The sequence below is a fragment of the Vespula pensylvanica genome, chromosome 24 (genome assembly GCF_014466175.1).
Source record: "Vespula pensylvanica isolate Volc-1 chromosome 24, ASM1446617v1, whole genome shotgun sequence".
Taxonomy (NCBI): domain Eukaryota; kingdom Metazoa; phylum Arthropoda; class Insecta; order Hymenoptera; family Vespidae; genus Vespula; species Vespula pensylvanica.
Window position 1 is genome coordinate 1,702,609 of NC_057708.1, and position 19,669 is coordinate 1,722,277.

Consider the following 19,669-nt stretch of genomic DNA (forward strand, 5'->3'; position numbering starts at 1 on the left):
ATTTTTTATGTACTTCCATTCTCTATACCTTATACCTTTTATCCTATAATTGGAAAACTATAAATCTATTTTATATATTGTAAACATAACATCACTTACATGTATATCAATTTATTTTAGGATTAATAATTAAAATATTCATAGATTATTATAAGAGACGATTCAAAAGGACAGGTCTTTCTTTCTGCACATATAAAAAAAGTACTTAATAACTACACGTATGTTATTTCGCTATAAATCTGTCTATAAAAGTGTATATTTTGTAATAAACTTGATCTTTTTAATGTATCAATTATGAAATAATGATCGATCCTATATTTAAAGCTTCACCTATGTATCCTACTTTTGATTAAAAGTTATGGGAATTAAAATTTTCTGTTTAATAAGACGAACGAATAGAGACAAAATGATTTTGATAAAAATACTATGCAATTGAATTTAATAAATATTTTTGTTAAATAATTATATTATTTTCCTAAATAAGGATCATCAGCAATGCGATTGCAAAATGTTAAATAAATTATTTTCAAGAAGAAGAAGTGATTTTGTTTGAGTCACGATGTATACGATGTACATTAACAAATATTTAACAAAGAATGAAATATTATATAGATAAAATAAATTAAGCAAAAAAAAAATAATTCTTTTACATATCTATGTACAAAATTATGTGTTGATGGAAAGGAATAATATGAAGAATATGTAAACTGATAAAAAAGCTATTATAATATTTCTTGATATAACTAATAAGCCTTCTATTGTTAATAATAAACTGTATGTACATACTGAAGTGTTTACGCGTGAAAACTATCTATTCTGGTCACATAAAAAAAAAATATATATATATATATACACACATACTTGTACCTATTTTGAATTTATTAATGATAGCATATATTTATATATATATATATACATATATATATATGTATATATATATGTATATGTATATATATGTATGTATATATGTATGTATGTATGTATATATGTATATGTATATATATGTATATATATATATATATATATATATATATATATATATATATGTATATATATGTACGATATTAATCATAGAGGTAGTTGAAAAAATGCAACAGATCTAAAAGGAACAACATACGAACTGATGATTATGAAAGTGGTCTTATTGTTGTCCATTTGAGATATTAAAAAATATATTTTAGCACATGCTCCGTTCTTAAAATTTTTTAAATATATTGAAATAAGTTTTTAAAAGAATTATTTTTCTTAAGAATAATTATATATGTACTTTTTCTATATGTCATTGTCATTATAGAAAACAATAGTTTTTAAATAATTTAAACCCAAATGTCAAAGTATTTCCAAACGAAAAATATACGATTTAGACTGTTTTCATAATCTCCAGTTCATATCTTCGAGATTTACCTGGTCTTATCAATTTGTTTTTACGAAGTTATTTGTGAATGTATCCAATCTAAATGTTTCGCTACGTCGACGTAAACAACGTAATGGGTAAGATCACACGACATTGTATTTCTATCCAAAATGGAATGTGAAACAACACCACGTAACTGATAACGTCCATCTGTTTTACGTATCACCAAACCACTTCCACTATCACCATTACATGGTCCAATACCATTTCTAGAACCAGCACAGAAAGTACGATTGGATGTAAAAGCGACAAAACCTGCGTTACTCCAAAGACAATCTTCCTATATAATAATTGAAATTCAATTAATTAGTCATAGATATTCGAATTATAAAATAAAACTAAGTAAATCTTCTCTGTTATTTATTCGCCACTATTTTGATATCTTTTTCTTTACTGAATTTTCAATATTTTTTACTTTACAAATTATTTGGATAAATATATAATAAATATATAAATATTTAAATTATACACACACACACACATATATATATATATATATATATGTTCTATCTTAAATTTGTAATAAAAAATACTAAAAACTTTAATATTATAAGTAATAATAATGGACAGATAACAGAAAAAATCTAGCAAAGCTATTAATAGCTATATTATAAGATAAAATAAGAAATAAAATATAAAAATATAAAAAAGTAAGAAAATTTGATATTAATTTATAATTTTGTTAAGAGACAAAAAGTAAACCTTCTTACCTGAGATACAATTGGTACAATAGCCATGTGAGGATTAGTCAAATATCTACCAAATTCATCTTGACCCCAGCCAATAACATATCCCCTGGATCCAACAATATCTCGTAAATCGTTTGATCCAGACCAAAGACAGATTGGTTTGATAAAATCGGAAAATTTGACTGGTTCCCACAATGTTATTATAGCTAAATCAGCATCAGCAGTTGGATCTTTAGCATCACCCTTGTAATCTGGATGTAATGTGTATTCTTTCACTTCTCGATTAACCGATCCTTTTTCTCTCCAATCTCGTAGACGATAACGTCCTAATGAAACGAGCATTGTACTGGCTGGTAAGATTATGTCGTCTAATCTTGTACAATGTGCCACTGTTATCAAAGAGACAAGATGAATGAAAATTATCGAAGTAACACATGAAAATCATCGAAGTAAACACATTAATGTTATAAACTTTGATAAATTTTGTTAGAATATGTAAGTACGTATGATAATATAAATAATTAATCAGCTGTATCTATAAAAAACAGCTGATAATATAAATAATTGATAAGCAAATAATTAGAGCTGATCAATATTTATTTTCGAGGTATGATCGATAATCTTTGAAGATCGAAATTATCAAAAATTGAGAAAGGTAGATCAACCATTGAAAGAAACTCGGAAAAATCATTGCGATTATTGCAGTGTTTAATGTAGTACCTGTAACGATGTGCTTATTCGTAACCAGAGTACCGGTACAATGAAATTCAAATTGAATCTTCACGACGAAGATAGCGACCAACCAAGGCCATTGACCTGGACTTGTCTTCATACCTTTGGCTATTAAAGGGTTAATATTGCTATTCTGGATGTTAACCCGACCACACTCGTCATCGTTGTTATTCAAGGGTTTTTTTTCTGATAATACTTTGCTTGGTATTGACGATAATAATGGCGAAGGTCGTGACGATGGTCGTGGCGATGGCGATGGCGATAGCAATGGCGGTGGTGGTGGCAATGTCGGTAGACGCGACGGTGTCTCTGGTATAAATGGCGAAAACGAAATTTGATCGAACTGTATAAAGTCATTGAAATTTGGTTGTGCATCAAGATTGTTTTCTTGATTCGTAGGGATAGTTAATATTCTTGGTGGAAAAAGCGTATGTTCCAAAACAATGGATGTCACGATTCGTCCCAATGCTGCGGACAGATGTACAAAATAAATAATATGTATTAAATTTGTGAATTTGTGTATTATTATTTCACGATAAATGTTTTTAATTCTTTGCACTCCATATAAATATCTTGCTAAAGCGATAATTATAATATGAAGTAGAATTAAATCTTGTATTTTGTTTATATAGATATATAAGGCTTAAGAACTACAAAAATTCTACAAAATGTGTAAGTACTAAAAGACTTTTATAAAGCAATTTTAGAGTTGGTTTCATTAGATTATATTACAAAATTGATTCAAGTGCAAAGAGTTAATTATCGATTAGATTACTTATAATTGATGATGTTTAATGATCAAAAACTTACCACGCGGACCACTGCAATATAGTTGTTCATTGAACCATATATTTGTTAGGATCGGTAATGGATGGCTTATCGGGAAATGAACTACATAAAATAATGATCTTCTTTGTTGAATGGCCCTAATCGATTCTTCTTTCGACTGCGCCAATTCCAATCGTCCAACATATTTCTAAAATAATGAAAATTTTATTAATCAGATTTTATCAAATAATTGATCGGTACGATTACATTTCGAAGAAAGTTCATTTTCTAAAAATGCATTGTGCATTAAATAGAAAGTTTATATAATAAATAATATTAATAATGATAACAATAACAATAATAATAATAATAATAATAATAATAATAATAATAATAATAATAATAATAATATAGAACATTGCAATTTATAAAAAAAACTACTTTATAAAAAAAAGAAAAGTATAGATAATAAATATTTGTAATGGCGTTAATTCATTGTTCCTTATTAAAAATATAATTCACCGAAGGTAATGACGTGGCCACGGTTAACTCTATTTTCAAATGCAACGCCATGTTTCTTGGAGGCGATGGAATTTCCACTTGTCCCATACTCTCGAAATTATCGTTACGAATATAACGAAAATATTCCGGACATGGTAGCTCGATGGCCATTGCTCCATTTAACAAAAGCAATAGATGATGAACGAAGAATATACATCTTGCAATCTCGCTGATCATTTTGTAAATCTGTCGTCAAAAAATTACAATCATTTCAATTGAAAAATCAATTAATGATATCGGCTAATACACAGAACGTATTCGTGACAATAAAACAATTTATTTAAAAACGATTTAATCAGATTTATTTGTAATGTCGTAAGAATGGTTGAAACACAATACAGAAGTGAGACTTGACAATGAGGGGAGATTATAAATTTATCACGAGTTTCCCGTAATTTCCCTATAAGTGAAATGCAATAGACCGACGATCGAGTCCTATATATACAAATAAGAGGAAATCTTTAATAAGAATATCAAAAAGAAATTTCTTGAAACTATCGTAATCACGGTAAACTGGCAGGGAAGAACCGCCTCTAATGGCTTAAAGGACAAGTTAAAAGCGTAGATGAGATTACTTGATGATAAAATGTTTTATAATAGTATTAGAAAAAATCTAGGATCGTTAGATATAATAAACGAGTAATTTGGCTAATGCATAATTCCCGATAAAAGGAATTTTAATAGATTCTTTATGAATGTAGACGGTTTAAAATGGTACTCTAACAATTATCTGTTAATATTAATAAAATACCACATTTCAAATACTATATATTGATATCTCAAAGTTGCGATATCTTTTTTATTTTTTTTTTTATTTTTTCTTTTTTTTTACTTACATGCTCCGATATATACAAAAACTGATCAATGATAAAGCTGGAAAGTGTAAATACGAATATTGATTGCTAAATACATTAATAAAAGAAAATCCATCAGTCTTTACCTTAATACGATAACCTTTAAAGACAAGAACTTCCGATAGAAGTAAGAACATATTATAATGTCAGAATAATGATCATCATCCTTTTTCATCACTCATCCAACAGAGATCGTCAATGTAGAGACCCACCAATGTAATCCTTCAATCCTTTTTTCTAATCTCACAAAGTAAAAGAAAATTATTAAATATAAAAGATCCAACGATTAACGTCGTGATTGATCACCGTTTCCGATCAAATTCAACAAAATCTTTTAGACATTATCTACGATGCACTTTCCGCTAAGGAACATCTTCAACTAATGCGAGCTTAATGTTATTTTTTTCGTTCTTTAGATACTTATTTTCGTTCGCGAGGAGGGGAAAAAAGATTAAGACGAATTTGAACTCTCGTCGAAAAGTCAATAATAATCAAAGAATATTATCGTTACGTCGTAGAGATGCGTTTACGTTTCCTTGTACTTGACATTTATTATTATGTTTATAATAACGGGTATGTAAGTACACCATTCAAAAGAAAAAGAAAAACTGGTAGCACTGGTAAAGAAGATTTATGTAAATATCTTTGAACAAGTCACGATCAATCACGACAATATTTATATTCTTTGCTGTGTTCTACCCGATCGCTATTGATCAGGTTGACGACTGTCGCCCGAACAACGATTTAAATGAGTACTTACTTTGCACGCGTAAGAAAGAAAAGATGAGATCAAGTAAGTCTACTAAGTCTTACTAATGTCTTCTTTTCTCTCTCTCTCTCTCTCTCTCTCTCCCTCTCTCCCTGTCTCTATTTATCTCTCCCTACCTTTATTTCTATCTATTTATCTATCTATCTCTCTTTCTCTACCTACTTCTTCTCTGGCTATTTACCAAAAGACAACAATCGACACAAATTCGAAATTTATTATAACTTTTATGGCATTATTTGGGTGTATTCTTGATACGATGTTACGATGATCTTGTCACGATGATATCACTTCCTATTTGAGTCATTTGCATTCAGAGATATTACTATTGTTATTACTACTCTAGTTATTCTCAATGAAAAAGAAAGGAGAGAGAAAGAGAGAGAGAGAGAGAGAGAGAAAGAGTGTTGAGAGAAAAAGGAAAAAAAAAAAGAGAATGAAAGTTTCTTCAAGAAAGCAGAGGAATTCCTTTCTTCTATCGATTACAACATCGTTTAATGATTCATATATTGTACTTACGTATTTATCTATGTACGTCAGGGAATAAACCTAGAGGGAAAAAGAAGAATCGATGAGTCCTCGAAAATCTATTAGTATCTTCGTTGGAAATGACCCCCATCATTTTTATGACGTCGACAATTTTCATTTCTTTTCTCATCCTAAAAATAATTAAGTGTGATTACTTTTACAAAGAGAACGTGTAATGTATAAAAATATTTCAAAACATCCTGTAGTTATTTCATTCATTGAATGACTAATAAAAAATGTTACATGTAATATAATAATTATTTTTGTAAATATATGTGATAATATTTTATTCGTGGAATATGTTAAATAATAAATACGTTACCGCGTTATATCTTTGATCGAGCTTTTCAAAAAAATTCTTTTTTTTCATTTTCAATAATCATTTTCTTCTTGACCAATAAAAAATTCACCTACAAAATATATATATATATATATCTGTTATATGTAATGTATTTATTTTATATAATATTTTATTCATATAATATGTTAAATAAAGTGGCATAATAATACTATATCATTGATCGATACTACAGCTAATGCTGATTTTAAATTTGATATTTCTTTTTCAAAAGACGATGACTTTGCAATTGCTAAAAAAGATTTGCGAATGATAAATAATTGGAAAATTTACGTATAAAATATGTAGATTAGTTTCATCTGGGTGTGTTAATTAATTCGAGCGATTATCTTTCCGTATGCTCTTGTACCGTCTCATTGTTAATCATGGGCGGAATACCATAGATATCCGTGATGTGAGTCACAACAGAACTTTCGATACTTATATATGTTGTTCGTTCTAAAATTCTCTTTTTAAAACAAATAAATCAAATTATATATATATATATATATATATATATATATATATATATATGATACACTAATAAAGAAAAATATTGTTGTAATATAAATTAATTAATGTATCTTCATATTGGTGTATTATAATTTTTTTTTTCTTTTTCTTTTTCCTTCTACTTTTTATTATTTTTTCTTTTTTATAGAAAGAACGTGTACCAAATTGCGACAAATTATCAAATAATCAATGTAATCAATAATTATCCTTCGAGAATAGATAGACAGGATTTATAGTATAATTACGATTGCCTTACTATTATAATAACATATAATCTTCATTTTCCTACTTATTTTTTGATCAGTTTTGTACTTTTGCAATATTATTCAAAGTTGAGTCATTTGCACGTTTCATTGTTCTTGCACATCTTTTTCTTTTATTTCTTTTTTCCTTCTTCTTCTTCTTCTTTTTTTTTTTCACTTAATATATCGATCAACCATAGCAAATCGATCGAAAAGTTTACAAATGTTTCATAGTTAGCAAAAAATATTTTTGTGAAACGGATATTAGTTTTTTGAATATATTACTATATATATGTGTACATATATGTGTAAATATTTATATAAACTTTTCCTCTATCCATTTTTTTTAGACGTCATTCCTTCCGAAAAAAAATAAAAACAAAACAAAATGGTAGGTCTTTGTTGAATACAAATTAATCATTATATTATTTTTTCAGAAATATCATTCTAGTGATTTCAGTGTAACTAATTATTTTCCGATTGTATAGAATGCTGGATATCAGATCTCTGAAAGAATTAATTGTCAACTCATATCTTATACGTATACATTGCATTTGCATTCTTCGCACATTCTGTCGTCGTGTTTACTTTATTTAACACTTCACGAAACGATAAATGTATCCTCATTGTTTCATACGAGTATCAGAAATATAATGTTAGAAGATAATCACTGATTAAAACGATTCAGTATTTTTTATATTGAATATTATATTATATATTAATGTATACATACAGAAATAATTAGATAAGGCACGTTCTAAAAGAACTTATTTGTATTTCATCTTTCTTTTTATTTATGAATATCATATATCAATTAATAAGGTTATCATATTTGTTATCTCAAATTTTGTAAGAGCATCCTGTATATTCGACTATGATTTTTTATATTTTATAGTTATTATTATCATATATTAATTATTCACATAAATTATGATTCAATAATAAATTAATAATATTTGTATCTAAATTTTGAGTATACCTTATATACTTAACAATTGATAAAATAAATTTCTCATTTCTTTTATACCATTTTTATAAACATTACGAATCTATAAAGGTAATTTTGAGTTTATAATTAAAAAATAATTTTTTTGAAATGAATAATAAAAATTAAAAATAGAGAAGAGAGAAAGAGAGAGAGAGAGAGAGAGAGAGAGAGAGAGAGAGAGAGAGAGAGAGAGAGAGAGAGAGAGAGAGAGAGAGAGAGAGATCTATAAGTTTACAAGAAATGAGGTTGGATTGTTGTATGTGTTATCTTTTATATTTTTTGGTTAAATCTCTTCGATAAGTGTTACCATTGTTACGTATCAGAATAAACATGAGTTAATGATGCAACAATACTACTCATCACAATTACCATATTACATTACCTCGAGAATGCATGATACCAAACTTATTTGAAATGTTACAATGAATACTTCTTTAAACTCGCATGATTTTCGCGTTTTTTGTTTCCTTCTTAACAACTCTTTATTTATTAATAATCTTCTTTTAATTTCATCATTAACTAATTAAAAAAATAAATAGTTAATAACACACATGTATCAACATTAATAAAAAGTTAATTCACATTATTGAATTCAAAGAAAATTCTACAATCGAATTCAAAAATGCCACCTCAGCTCTGATTGGTTCGAAGAATTAATACGTCATTCAATGCATTTTCAGAGATATTAATCACATTACTTACGTACGTGTTAAGTATCAATTATGTAAATGTTAGATAAGAAAATTAACAGTTTTTCATTTATTATTATATAATTATGTAAAGTATAAAATATCTAAATAAAGAATATCTATAGAAATGACATGTTCACGTTGTAGATATTCGACCAATCACAATGAAGAATGGATAATGAAAAGCATCGTTTCCAAAAGAAAATTCATTACCTTTTTTTTATATTCGTTTAATTATTATATTTGCATTGTGATATTTCAACAGATATTATTTTTAGAATATGTATATATTCAAATATATATAAAAAAATATTGTGTAAGTGTTGTATAATTTTATAAGCATCCAAAATTGATGGAGATAGAGAGAGAGACAGAGAGAGATAAAGATAGTATATTCGTGTAGAAATATATAATATATAATACTAAGATAACCTAGTGGTGTTTTTAATAAATAAAAAAATAATTTAATATATAAATATTTAATAATGAATAAAATTTATAATATTATCGCGAGACGATCAATTTTTCAGAGCACTCGTTTGCTTTGTTTTTGTCATCGACAAGTAAAACTTCATTATCATGTCAATCATAATATTTGGATGAATAATTTTATACAGGATAGTCTTAATTTATCAATAATCAAAAGATTTAAGCACAAGAAGAAAAATTTGGTAAAGATAATTACGATGATTGTTACATTATACATTACTTTAATTAACATTGATTCCAAAAATTATTTGTGATTGTATGTAGAAGAAAGCAAAAGTGGATGATCTTGAGTCGGATGAAGAAGATGAATCAGATTTAGAACTAGACGAATCACAGAGTAAATCTGTAATAGCAAATATTAAAGTTAATTCTTTACGCGTAGATTCTATAATTAAAAATGGAACTGGTATATCACGCAAGTATGAGAGTTAATTTTTTTGACTATAACAATATGCAATTAAAAAGATCAAAGATATGGACTATCAAATTACTGTAGCAATAATTTGCTATAATAATTAATTGATATAATAAGTAATTTAATATTATATTTGATGTTTAATTATAGAAATATAGAGACTGCATTTTATGAAAGTAAAATCTTTATTAATGGGAAAAAAGTGCTGAAAATGTCTACAGAGGTGAAATTATAATTAAGATGAAAATCAAACATATAAATTGTCTCTAATACTATAAAAATTATATATACTTTTATTGTAGGTTCAAGTTGATGATGAAATTGATATTATCCGTGGCCGACCTAATGCAAATATAAATCAACTTATAGTATCACGAATTACAATTTTATCAATTACTCCAATATCGGAGGCTATTAGGGTTAAAATAGCTAAGGATAAAAATTTATTAATTGAAGAATATCCTAGTTAAATCAGTCTAAATCAATTTAATATTTAGTAGGTAAATATATATGTAACATTCATTCATGTTATATATAGATTTTTATTAAACAAAAAAAAATGTTATAAAATATTGTATATAAATAATAGAAAATATAAATGATAGTATTATTATTTAAATTCTGTTTTCTCTATATTTTTTTTTTAATATTGTAATACACTGAAAAATAAAAATTCAAGTAAATACATTCAATTATTCAAGAGATATATATCTATATACATACACCTTTATTATATATATTATTATTTAGATTATATTAATAATAATAATACGTATATACTTACATATGGAATTCCAAGTATCCCTTTTGATGACAATTCATTTAAATTATCAATAATATCTTGAATATTTGTAAAAGATTGGATATGATCAAAAACATACTTTTTATCAACTATATCTAAATATGGTAAGAATGCAATTGCTAAATGTGGCTGTTGACATTGAAAACAATAGTTTAAAATATCATTGAATTTTAACTCGTATGTAACAGGACACGAATATAGAAGACAGAATGCCATTATACAAGCATCTATTTGTTCTGGAGATGGTGGTATATCCATTTTACTAAATGGTTCTATTATAATACATTGCCAAGCTAATTTATATCCTTTGCACGTTGTGACAATGCTCGTATTACGTATCCGTGGTAAAATTTCCATTAATTCGTTTATCTGAAGAAACATTTCATACAATAGATTATTATAAAATTAAATAATATAACAATTGTCTAATAATTTTATGTGACATTCTTTACCATTACTAATGTAGCCATTTGTGTCAAACTTTTATCCCAAATGGAATAATCATTTATATCGTAATCTGTACAAATTTCTACAATTAAAATTAAAGCTTGTCGTGAATAATATTGAGTATTTAACAACATCTGTACAAGATCATTTTTAGAACTTGTTTCAAACGTAGTTATATTGTATCCCAATCCTAAGGCTTCCAATTTACTTATATATTTTAAAGTTTTCGTATATTGCCTGTAAAATATGAAATTATAAAATTATAACACGTTTAAAAAATATAAACATAAATATGAATGTATAATTAAGTTATACCTAATAGTAGTTATTTCTCGCTTAGTAAGCTGTTGTAAAGTTGTTGGATCTATAATAGATTGCAAAACGTCTAACGCTCTATATCGCATTTCAGAGCTATAATCATTTTCATTATTTTCTCCAAAACCTATGTCTATTAGAAGATGTACAGATAAATTTACATCTCCATGCTGTAGCATGTAACAAGCTCTATAAAAAAAAGATTCAATACATATAATTTGTCCTGAGATAAATGACTAATATATTTTCTACATTAATCTAATATATTACCTGCATAGATTATTACCAGAAACTGTACTGATGTCTGGGCGAGTCAAATTAGAAAATACATCTGTAAAACTTTGATCGAATCTAATCTGTTCAGAATCTTGTTGTAACCATTCTTGAAGTAACTGAAAACGCAATTTGACTAAATTCAAATTAAAAAGACGACCTAAAGCGTCAACGGCTAAATTAATATCAGGCCTAAGATCAATAACGCTTCTGTATCTTAATGGTATACTTTCATCCATATACAATGCTTTAACTAATTTAGGTGGATGTGAAATCAAAGAGATATAAGCATCTTTTCCCAAACCATGTATTCGTAAAATATGTTCAGCTGTAAATCTTAGATATTTAAATCGTATTTTCTGTAATAAAAAAAAAAAAAGATAACATTAATAATATTTTTATAAATATATTTATGATTTATCAGAAAGATAAAAAATACTAACTTCTAATAAGTCTTCTTCGAAGTTTGTAGATTGTTGAACTGCTGTTTCAGCATATGTAAAACATTGTTGTATTGCAGCAACTCGATCTGCTCCTATCAAATGTAATTTTAACAATATTATAAACGTTAAATATTTATAAAGTTAAGACTTATTAGCATACCTGGAGGTGTATGATTTACAACATAGTATAGTGCAGCAGTTGCATAATATAATGCATTTGGTCCCATTCGTTCTATACACTTCAGTACATTTTCCAGGAAGATATTGTTCTTAGAATGAAGTGACCATTCTGTAGTTCTATTCAAAGGTCCCCATTCTTGAATAACTTCTTGCTTTATAGCTACAGAACATATTATATGTGGTTCTAATTTGATAATAGATGCAATAGTTAACCATTTTTCATAAGTTTTCAAATTTAATTCAGACGCTACAACAAAAAATAAAAACATTAAAAAGTAAAAATTATAATAATTTACTAAATTTAATAAATTATATAATTTATAAATTTCTTACTCGATGTAATACCACACACTTACTTATGAGTTTCCAGATGTCAACTTTGGGTAAAAAAGGAAGTCTATATTCTGCAATAGCAGGTAATGACTTATATTCTGGGTTAAGACGTATCCATTCTTCTTGTTCTATTAATGTAGGTTGCCTAGAAAAAAAATTATATACAATTTTCAATGTGTACGGGATTTAACAATTTATCATTTTCTAACTTTTATGTTTAAATTACTTACCCATATCGTGTATAATTTTGCAGAAACCAAAAATAATTTCTTGTTTCACTCGTTCCTATTCCCATCAGATCCATTAAAATAATAGATGCTTCATAGTGATAGAAATTAATCTGTATTTAAAAAAAAATAGATATAAAACACATTGAAGAGAGAAAGAAAGAGAGATAATATTTTATAAACCTGAATAGTAAAAGCTTACTTCTGATAACATATTTCGAGCACATTGCTTTAATGTACTTTTGTCTACAATTTTTTTGGTTACAACAGTACATTTTGCTTTTAATTTGTTTACCTCGTCTTGGGAAATTTGCAATTCTGATGGATATACAAAAAAAGATGTATATAATGTTCAAAATAAAAAATTTTATATAAACTTAAATAATATAAATATAAATATATACAAATATATTTTAATATTTACCTTTTTTCCCATTACAAAAAGAAATTGTAAATGTAGGATTCCAAGTATTTAATAATACCTGTAGATAAAGTATTAAGCAATCATCTATATCAAATCCAAAGCATTTACAGAAATCTTGTAGCAAAGGAATTATGTTGTGATTATTGTAATTCATTAAACGTGTTAATATTTGTCTTTTTTCTGCATTATCACTGGTAAAAATCTCTGTAAATAAATGCAGATATTTTTATATAGAATAATTCTTTTATATATCTTATTTAATATTATATAAGAATATACAAACCTTTATATGTAATTGAATAAGTAGACAATCTCTGTGCCCAATAATGTAACATTTTGTACCATTCAAATGATTCCAGAAGTGAATGATTTTTTTGAAAGCGAAAGTATTCGTAACCTAATATTGAAATTGTAGCATGTCTTGAGTAATCAGTTTGTAATCTGTAATCATAAAGTTAATGTATGTATTATTTAGAAATGCTTTTTATGTGATTATTATACTTACAGCTTAGATGTTGTAGAAAGCCATTTAGATGCTTCTTGATCAGATAACGTAAAAAGACAGGACAAACCAAGTTGTAAATCAAATTTTGGAGCATTTACCACTCTTTTCAATAAGCTTTTTATAATATGTGATAACAAAGATTGTATTTTATTTAATATATTTTGTTCCATCCTTGATGAAAAACAAAAACTGAAGTATAATGTTTTAATAATTTTGAATACTGCATACTCATTATGTACAAGACTAATTTCCTTTATTTTTTTAAGTAGACTATTCAGTAATTCTTCTATTGTCTTCTGTGTAATAATATAATATTTATATTTATTGGAAACAGTATATACCTTATAGAAATAATTAAATAAATGAAAATACCTGCTCTTGTATCCAATCTTTTTTAATTGTTTTTTCTTTGTATGCTGGAATATAAAAGATAGTGAAGGAATATAAAAATATAAATATATTATATATAACATAACAAAATTTGATATTTAAAATTATTACTCACATATAGTTTTGAAGTCTGCATATATCATAACAATAGATAATACATCTTCTATTACAGTAAATAATGATGGATCCAATGATATGGCAAGATCTTCATATATTGTATATAATTTCCATTGTGATTTATGCATTTCTTCAGAACTTGCATCTATAGGACTTGTGTAATGTTTAGCTAAAGATTTGGAATATAACTCTGCCAAATTATAACACTTAAGTATACATTCTATTTCATCTAAAAGAAAAAAAGAATAAAAACAATGAAATTGAAGGCCAGCATATAATGTTTTAAAAAAAATCTATTTTCTCATTTACATCCATCACAACAGTTTAATGCACATGCACATAAGTTTTTGATAATATTTGCAGTTTCTACATTTAGTTTTGTATCATGTAAAGTTACTGCACATATATCTTTCACGTATTTACACTCATTTGCCATTATGTCAATATTAGTTTTTTCAAATCTAGAAAATAAAAAAGAAATATATATATATGCGTGTTATTGTGCTCTAGATATTATGTAATATTATATAAACTTACCCTGTTAAATGTTTTAATATGTCAATATTTTTTGTATGTTCTAATAATACAGATATAATCTTTAATCTTGGCAATTTTAAAATATTTGCAAGTTTAACAGCTTTTCTATATGCAGTTAAAGTAGATAAAGATTGTGCATTTAACTCTAAATATAAATAATATTTATATATTATTATATCTGTTTTCTATATAACTACATTATTTTATAAAATAATCTCTTACCATGACTCAAATTTGTGATACAAATTTGTAATATTTCATCCTTCCCAGTATATAATTTACCAAGTGGAATGATAACATTGAATTCCTTCTTAAGTTGATATAAATTTTTAACAGCATCAATTCTATTTACAACGCCATTGTAATAGTATTGTTGAATTTTAGATTTTGTTAACATATCTTGTAATTTTGTGTTAATCCAACTTAAGCATTCAAAATAATGTTCTATAGATTCAGGAATGTCCTAAATCAAAAATAATTTTTATAAAAAATGTCATTGTATATACGTGTGGCAGGAAAGATATCTTTATAATAATTTTTACTTTTAGATATCAATACCTTTAAAGTAAAACTAGAAACAATATAATTAACAATTCGTTCGTAGCAATAAAGGGCAATATCATCTTCCAAATTGTTTAAAACTTGAAACGTTATCTCAAAATTTCTGTAACATGATTAAATGCTTTAATATTACAAATTTAGTTAATAAATTTTTAATAATAATTTTACAAACTTACCTTCGCGTCAAATAATAATTAATACAAGAGGAAAATGCTTTTTTTCTTAATAATAAATTATTCTTAGTTAATTCGTATAGATCATTTAACATTTCTTTACGATTTTGTTTAATAATATAAAATATTAATTTCTAAAACACATAAATATAATTATAAAATTCTATAAGTTTTTAGTATAAAATAATATTGCTTACTAACATCATTTATGCCTATATTTGCATAGCCATATTTCTTCAATATAAATTTTATTGGTACATAATCACGTTCAATTTTAATTTTTGTTGATAAAGGATGTTCAAACTTTATACTTATTTCTGCTAACTGAGATATAGTTGAACTCCATGGAACAGGAGCTTTCTTTAATATTTCTAGAGTTAGTTTAAGTCGATTCTATAACATATAATTTTCTAATATATACGTATATGTGTGTGTGTGTGTATATCTATATAATTAATATATAAATAATATATATTTTTTTATAATTGTAATTAGTTTACCTGTACATTATGTATAAACATGATAATAGTAGTGACTCTTCTCTCCCATGGAGCTTCTTCCCATGACCACCAATCTTTCGAATTATATATCAGTTTCTATAACATTTAAATATTATGATTAAATAATTTTTTAATAATATTAATCTTATACTTAGAGATAATATAATATAATATAATAATACGTACTTGAATGTATGAAGAAAAGACAAGATCATTTTCTAAAGAATGATTAAGTATATATTGTTTCAAAAATTTTTCTACCAATTCGTGAATACTTTCAATAGGTATTTTATTCAGTAACAAATATATTACATCTGTTGGTTCACCAATGTAAGAATTAATAGATATCTTTATCCTGTGTGCAAACAATATATTTTAATAATATATATGTTTTTAATTTTACTAACAATAACTTACCTGTGATTAATTTTCAATTGCTTTAAATCATATAAGGCTTGAATTATATTCATAAACAATTTAAATGTTGAATTTTCATTGATATTTTCTTTGTAAAAGTATAATGGAGAATTTTTATCAAATTTTAACAAAGTTAAAAATTTCGTAGCAAAGTCTATGCCTATTTGTGGCCATAATTCGGACTGAAAATTTTCCAAAGATTTTATTTTTTTACAACCCCAAGTAATAATATCATTTATCGCTTCAGGTAGTAAAGATAATATAGAAGGTATGAAATTTGATAACCATGGCCATAGAATGGTTAGAGAAATTTTATCTGATATAGTTTTAAAAATATCTTGTACAGTTTCCATTGATAGATTTTTTTCCATGTCTGGTAAATGTCTGGACCAGATCAAAGCTGCCGCTTCAAGTTCTCCCTATATATAAACATATTTTCTTTTTTATATGCATTATTATAAATAATATAAAATATGAAAATAATTTATTAGCTTACCATACCCAAACGAATTTTACATTCTTCTAATAAATCAGCTCGTGAAAACCGTATCCATTCATCTAAAATTTGATCGGCTGTATATTCATTAGCTACTAAAGTTTCACAAAGTATTTCAAAAGTTTCTAATTTATGAATGGCAATATTTATAGATCTAAGAAGATTTAATTGTTCATTTTGTATTATGTACATATTATCCTACAAGCAAAGATATTTTAATATAATTAATATAAAAACTTGGTAAACAAAACTTTTTCTCTTAATTATTATAACATATAAAAGATTACCTTACTATTATCGATAATTCTTTGTCTTGCATATAAAAGTAATTTTTTCATCTGCTTATAATCAAACATAATAGCATTTGTACAACAATTAATTACAAATTTCAAATCATTTATTTGATTTAATGTGTTTATTAGTGTATCTAAATTAATTAAATCTGATGTTTCCTTAGCCCAAGGACTAAGCTGTTCAGTGAATAATATTGCCTTTGAAATGTGAATACTTTCCAAAGATAGACTGAATTTTTTTGCAAATGTTTCTGCTTCTTTAAATTGTCTTCTTTTCAATAATCTTTCTAAGCGAAAGTTGGGAGCACTTTCTACTATACTTTTTATTCTAATTGTATTTATGTTTGTGTCATTGATAATCCCTTCTATAAATAATATTGATCCAATAGACGAATTTAAAGTGTCTACTAAATTCGTAGTTGTAGGTACATTTATTTGAAACTTTTGCTCAAACTCTGAAATAATATAGTAGAAGTTTAAATTAATCAATGTCCAGAATGTTGCTTTTAATTATAAAAAAAGAAAACATTTACCAGGAAAAGAAACCAAACGTAAAGTAAATATATCAGTATTTTCATTTTCTAATAGAAATAAAATGTCAGGATGATTATTACTTTCATCATTAACTATCATAAAATCTATAACCGGTTCCTTATAAACCTTTTTGCCAATTAATGTTCTAGTACATACTATACTCATAAATTTATCTGTATGTAAACATAACATTGCACTGAAATATACATATAAACAAATATTATAAAATAATATAATTAATTGAAATTTGAAGTTTTTAGAAATTTCTATAAAACTTACTTAAGATTTTTAAAAATTTGGACTTTTTTATAACTATATGGTAAAGCACTCATGTTACAATAATTTTTACTTGGCCAAACAAAACATATATTTCTTCCTATGAGAATTATACTTGAATTATCTGGTATTACAGCTACTGAACACAATTCCTAAAAATTAAAATTATTTACAAAAAAATAACATAATACTTGGGAATAATTAATTATATCAATTAAACCTTTCACATCACCTCATTTTTTTCAAATCCTTCAAATATTGTTGTACACTGTATATTTTTTTTAAATTCTTTCTGTAATAACTCATCATTTTCAGCATCAGTAGAAATAAGTTTTTCTACAGAAAATAATGAAATTCTGAAATATTTATATAAAAATTAAAATAACATTATCAGTAAATTAAAATTAGACTGTAAATTTTTTAAATTATATAAACAAAGAAATGTTTTAAACTACCATACCTGTAAATAACACCTTTTCTGTTAATAAGAATAACTTGTGTTGAATCGTTATTATCTTTCTCTATCGATATTTTCATAATATTAGAGTAATCATCCGTAAGATCAAATATATTTCTGAAAAAAAAAAAAAAATTAAATAAATAAATCCAAGAGATATTCATAATTCTAAAAAACTAATTAAAGTATAACTTATATTTATAATATTTTTTTTTTATATTATTTTATATTTGTTTACTTACATAGAAAAAATAACCCCACCACTATCTGATAAATGTAAACAATACAACATTCCATTTTTCAATACAACGTATAAAAATTCTTCATCTTTTGATATACAATAACATGTTATTAAAGAATCGAAACCTATACTTAGCAATACAATCTGGCATGTTTCGTCTTCAAATATTGTGATAGATTTATCAACTGCTATACATAGTTTAGTATATTGAAGAGAAGCTTGGATAATTGGTTTATTTTTGACCTTATAAAAGAAACAAAATTTATAATAATTATTTCTGGGAAAGAATTATAAAAAAAATTTAATAATTTCACATACTTCTCCATCCGCTTGAACACTTGCAAGTGTGACAGTTTCATAAATAGATGTTTTACTTTCTATAACAATTCTTGTTCCAAAATTAATAGTTTCATCTTCTGTATCGAAACCCGATAAAACATTATTCCACAAAGCCATTTTATAACTGTTTCATCACTAAAACAACAAGTACAACAATTTCAAATTCAAACTGATGTGTCTTAAAAAAAGAACGTTTGATTTATTACAATATTACAAATATATTAACATTATAATATTATATACTTGAAATGTAATATATTTAAAGAATGTATTTTTTTATATATTTCTATAACAAATATCTTCAACTACAAAGTAAAATATTTAATAATTTAAAAATTTACGCTCCATACAAAAGATAAAAAGATTGGATTTCATCAATGTGTACACCTATCAAATGATTGGAT

At 25.3% G+C, this 19,669-nt stretch overlaps 3 protein-coding genes across 7 annotated transcripts; 1 reads left to right on the top strand and 2 right to left on the bottom strand.

The window, feature by feature from the left end:
* Positions 1-1,047: 1,047 nt before the first annotated feature.
* On the bottom strand, positions 1,048-5,850 carry LOC122636938 (serine protease gd-like). 3 transcript variants are annotated; one of them, XM_043828636.1, is made up of 7 exons: positions 5,779-5,850; positions 5,105-5,255; positions 4,126-4,350; positions 3,646-3,811; positions 2,824-3,303; positions 2,125-2,492; positions 1,048-1,694 (listed from the first exon to the last, which is right to left on the bottom strand). In XM_043828636.1, exons 2-7 carry the CDS (start codon positions 5,153-5,155, stop codon positions 1,425-1,427), a joined length of 1,560 nt encoding a protein of 519 aa, XP_043684571.1. In that variant the 5' UTR covers positions 5,156-5,255; positions 5,779-5,850; the 3' UTR covers positions 1,048-1,424. The 3 variants fall into 3 exon arrangements, with proteins under 3 accessions (XP_043684571.1, XP_043684574.1, XP_043684570.1); XM_043828639.1 differs by lacking the exon at positions 5,779-5,850 and adding an exon at positions 5,530-5,630; XM_043828635.1 differs by lacking the exon at positions 5,779-5,850 and having other exon boundaries at positions 1,049-1,694; positions 5,105-5,406.
* Positions 5,851-9,478: 3,628 nt separating this feature from the next.
* LOC122636863 lies at positions 9,479-10,569 on the top strand. Its single transcript, XM_043828514.1, has 4 exons — positions 9,479-9,752; positions 9,835-9,989; positions 10,136-10,208; positions 10,288-10,569. The coding sequence occupies exons 1-4, from the start codon at positions 9,567-9,569 to the stop codon at positions 10,453-10,455; spliced, it is 582 nt and encodes a 193-aa protein (XP_043684449.1). The 5' UTR covers positions 9,479-9,566; the 3' UTR covers positions 10,456-10,569.
* A 15-nt stretch (positions 10,570-10,584) lies between these two features.
* Positions 10,585-19,649, bottom strand: LOC122636858 (kinetochore-associated protein 1). 3 transcript variants are annotated; one of them, XM_043828495.1, is made up of 33 exons: positions 19,509-19,649; positions 19,245-19,400; positions 18,928-19,169; positions 18,689-18,802; positions 18,461-18,584; positions 18,232-18,380; positions 17,952-18,148; positions 17,413-17,873; positions 17,126-17,323; positions 16,630-17,048; positions 16,399-16,567; positions 16,213-16,308; positions 15,914-16,105; positions 15,716-15,846; positions 15,537-15,642; positions 15,201-15,441; positions 14,979-15,123; positions 14,751-14,902; positions 14,440-14,670; positions 14,307-14,350; positions 13,935-14,230; positions 13,713-13,870; positions 13,430-13,633; positions 13,208-13,323; positions 13,009-13,118; positions 12,802-12,923; positions 12,426-12,692; positions 12,266-12,357; positions 11,820-12,181; positions 11,550-11,738; positions 11,240-11,471; positions 10,770-11,156; positions 10,585-10,644 (listed from the first exon to the last, which is right to left on the bottom strand). In XM_043828495.1, the coding sequence occupies exons 2-33, from the start codon at positions 19,380-19,382 to the stop codon at positions 10,600-10,602; spliced, it is 6,129 nt and encodes a 2,042-aa protein (XP_043684430.1). In that variant the 5' UTR covers positions 19,383-19,400; positions 19,509-19,649; the 3' UTR covers positions 10,585-10,599. The 3 variants fall into 3 exon arrangements, with proteins under 3 accessions (XP_043684430.1, XP_043684429.1, XP_043684431.1); XM_043828494.1 differs by having other exon boundaries at positions 19,497-19,551; XM_043828496.1 differs by having other exon boundaries at positions 19,492-19,525.
* Between the last annotated feature and the right edge of the window lie 20 nt (positions 19,650-19,669).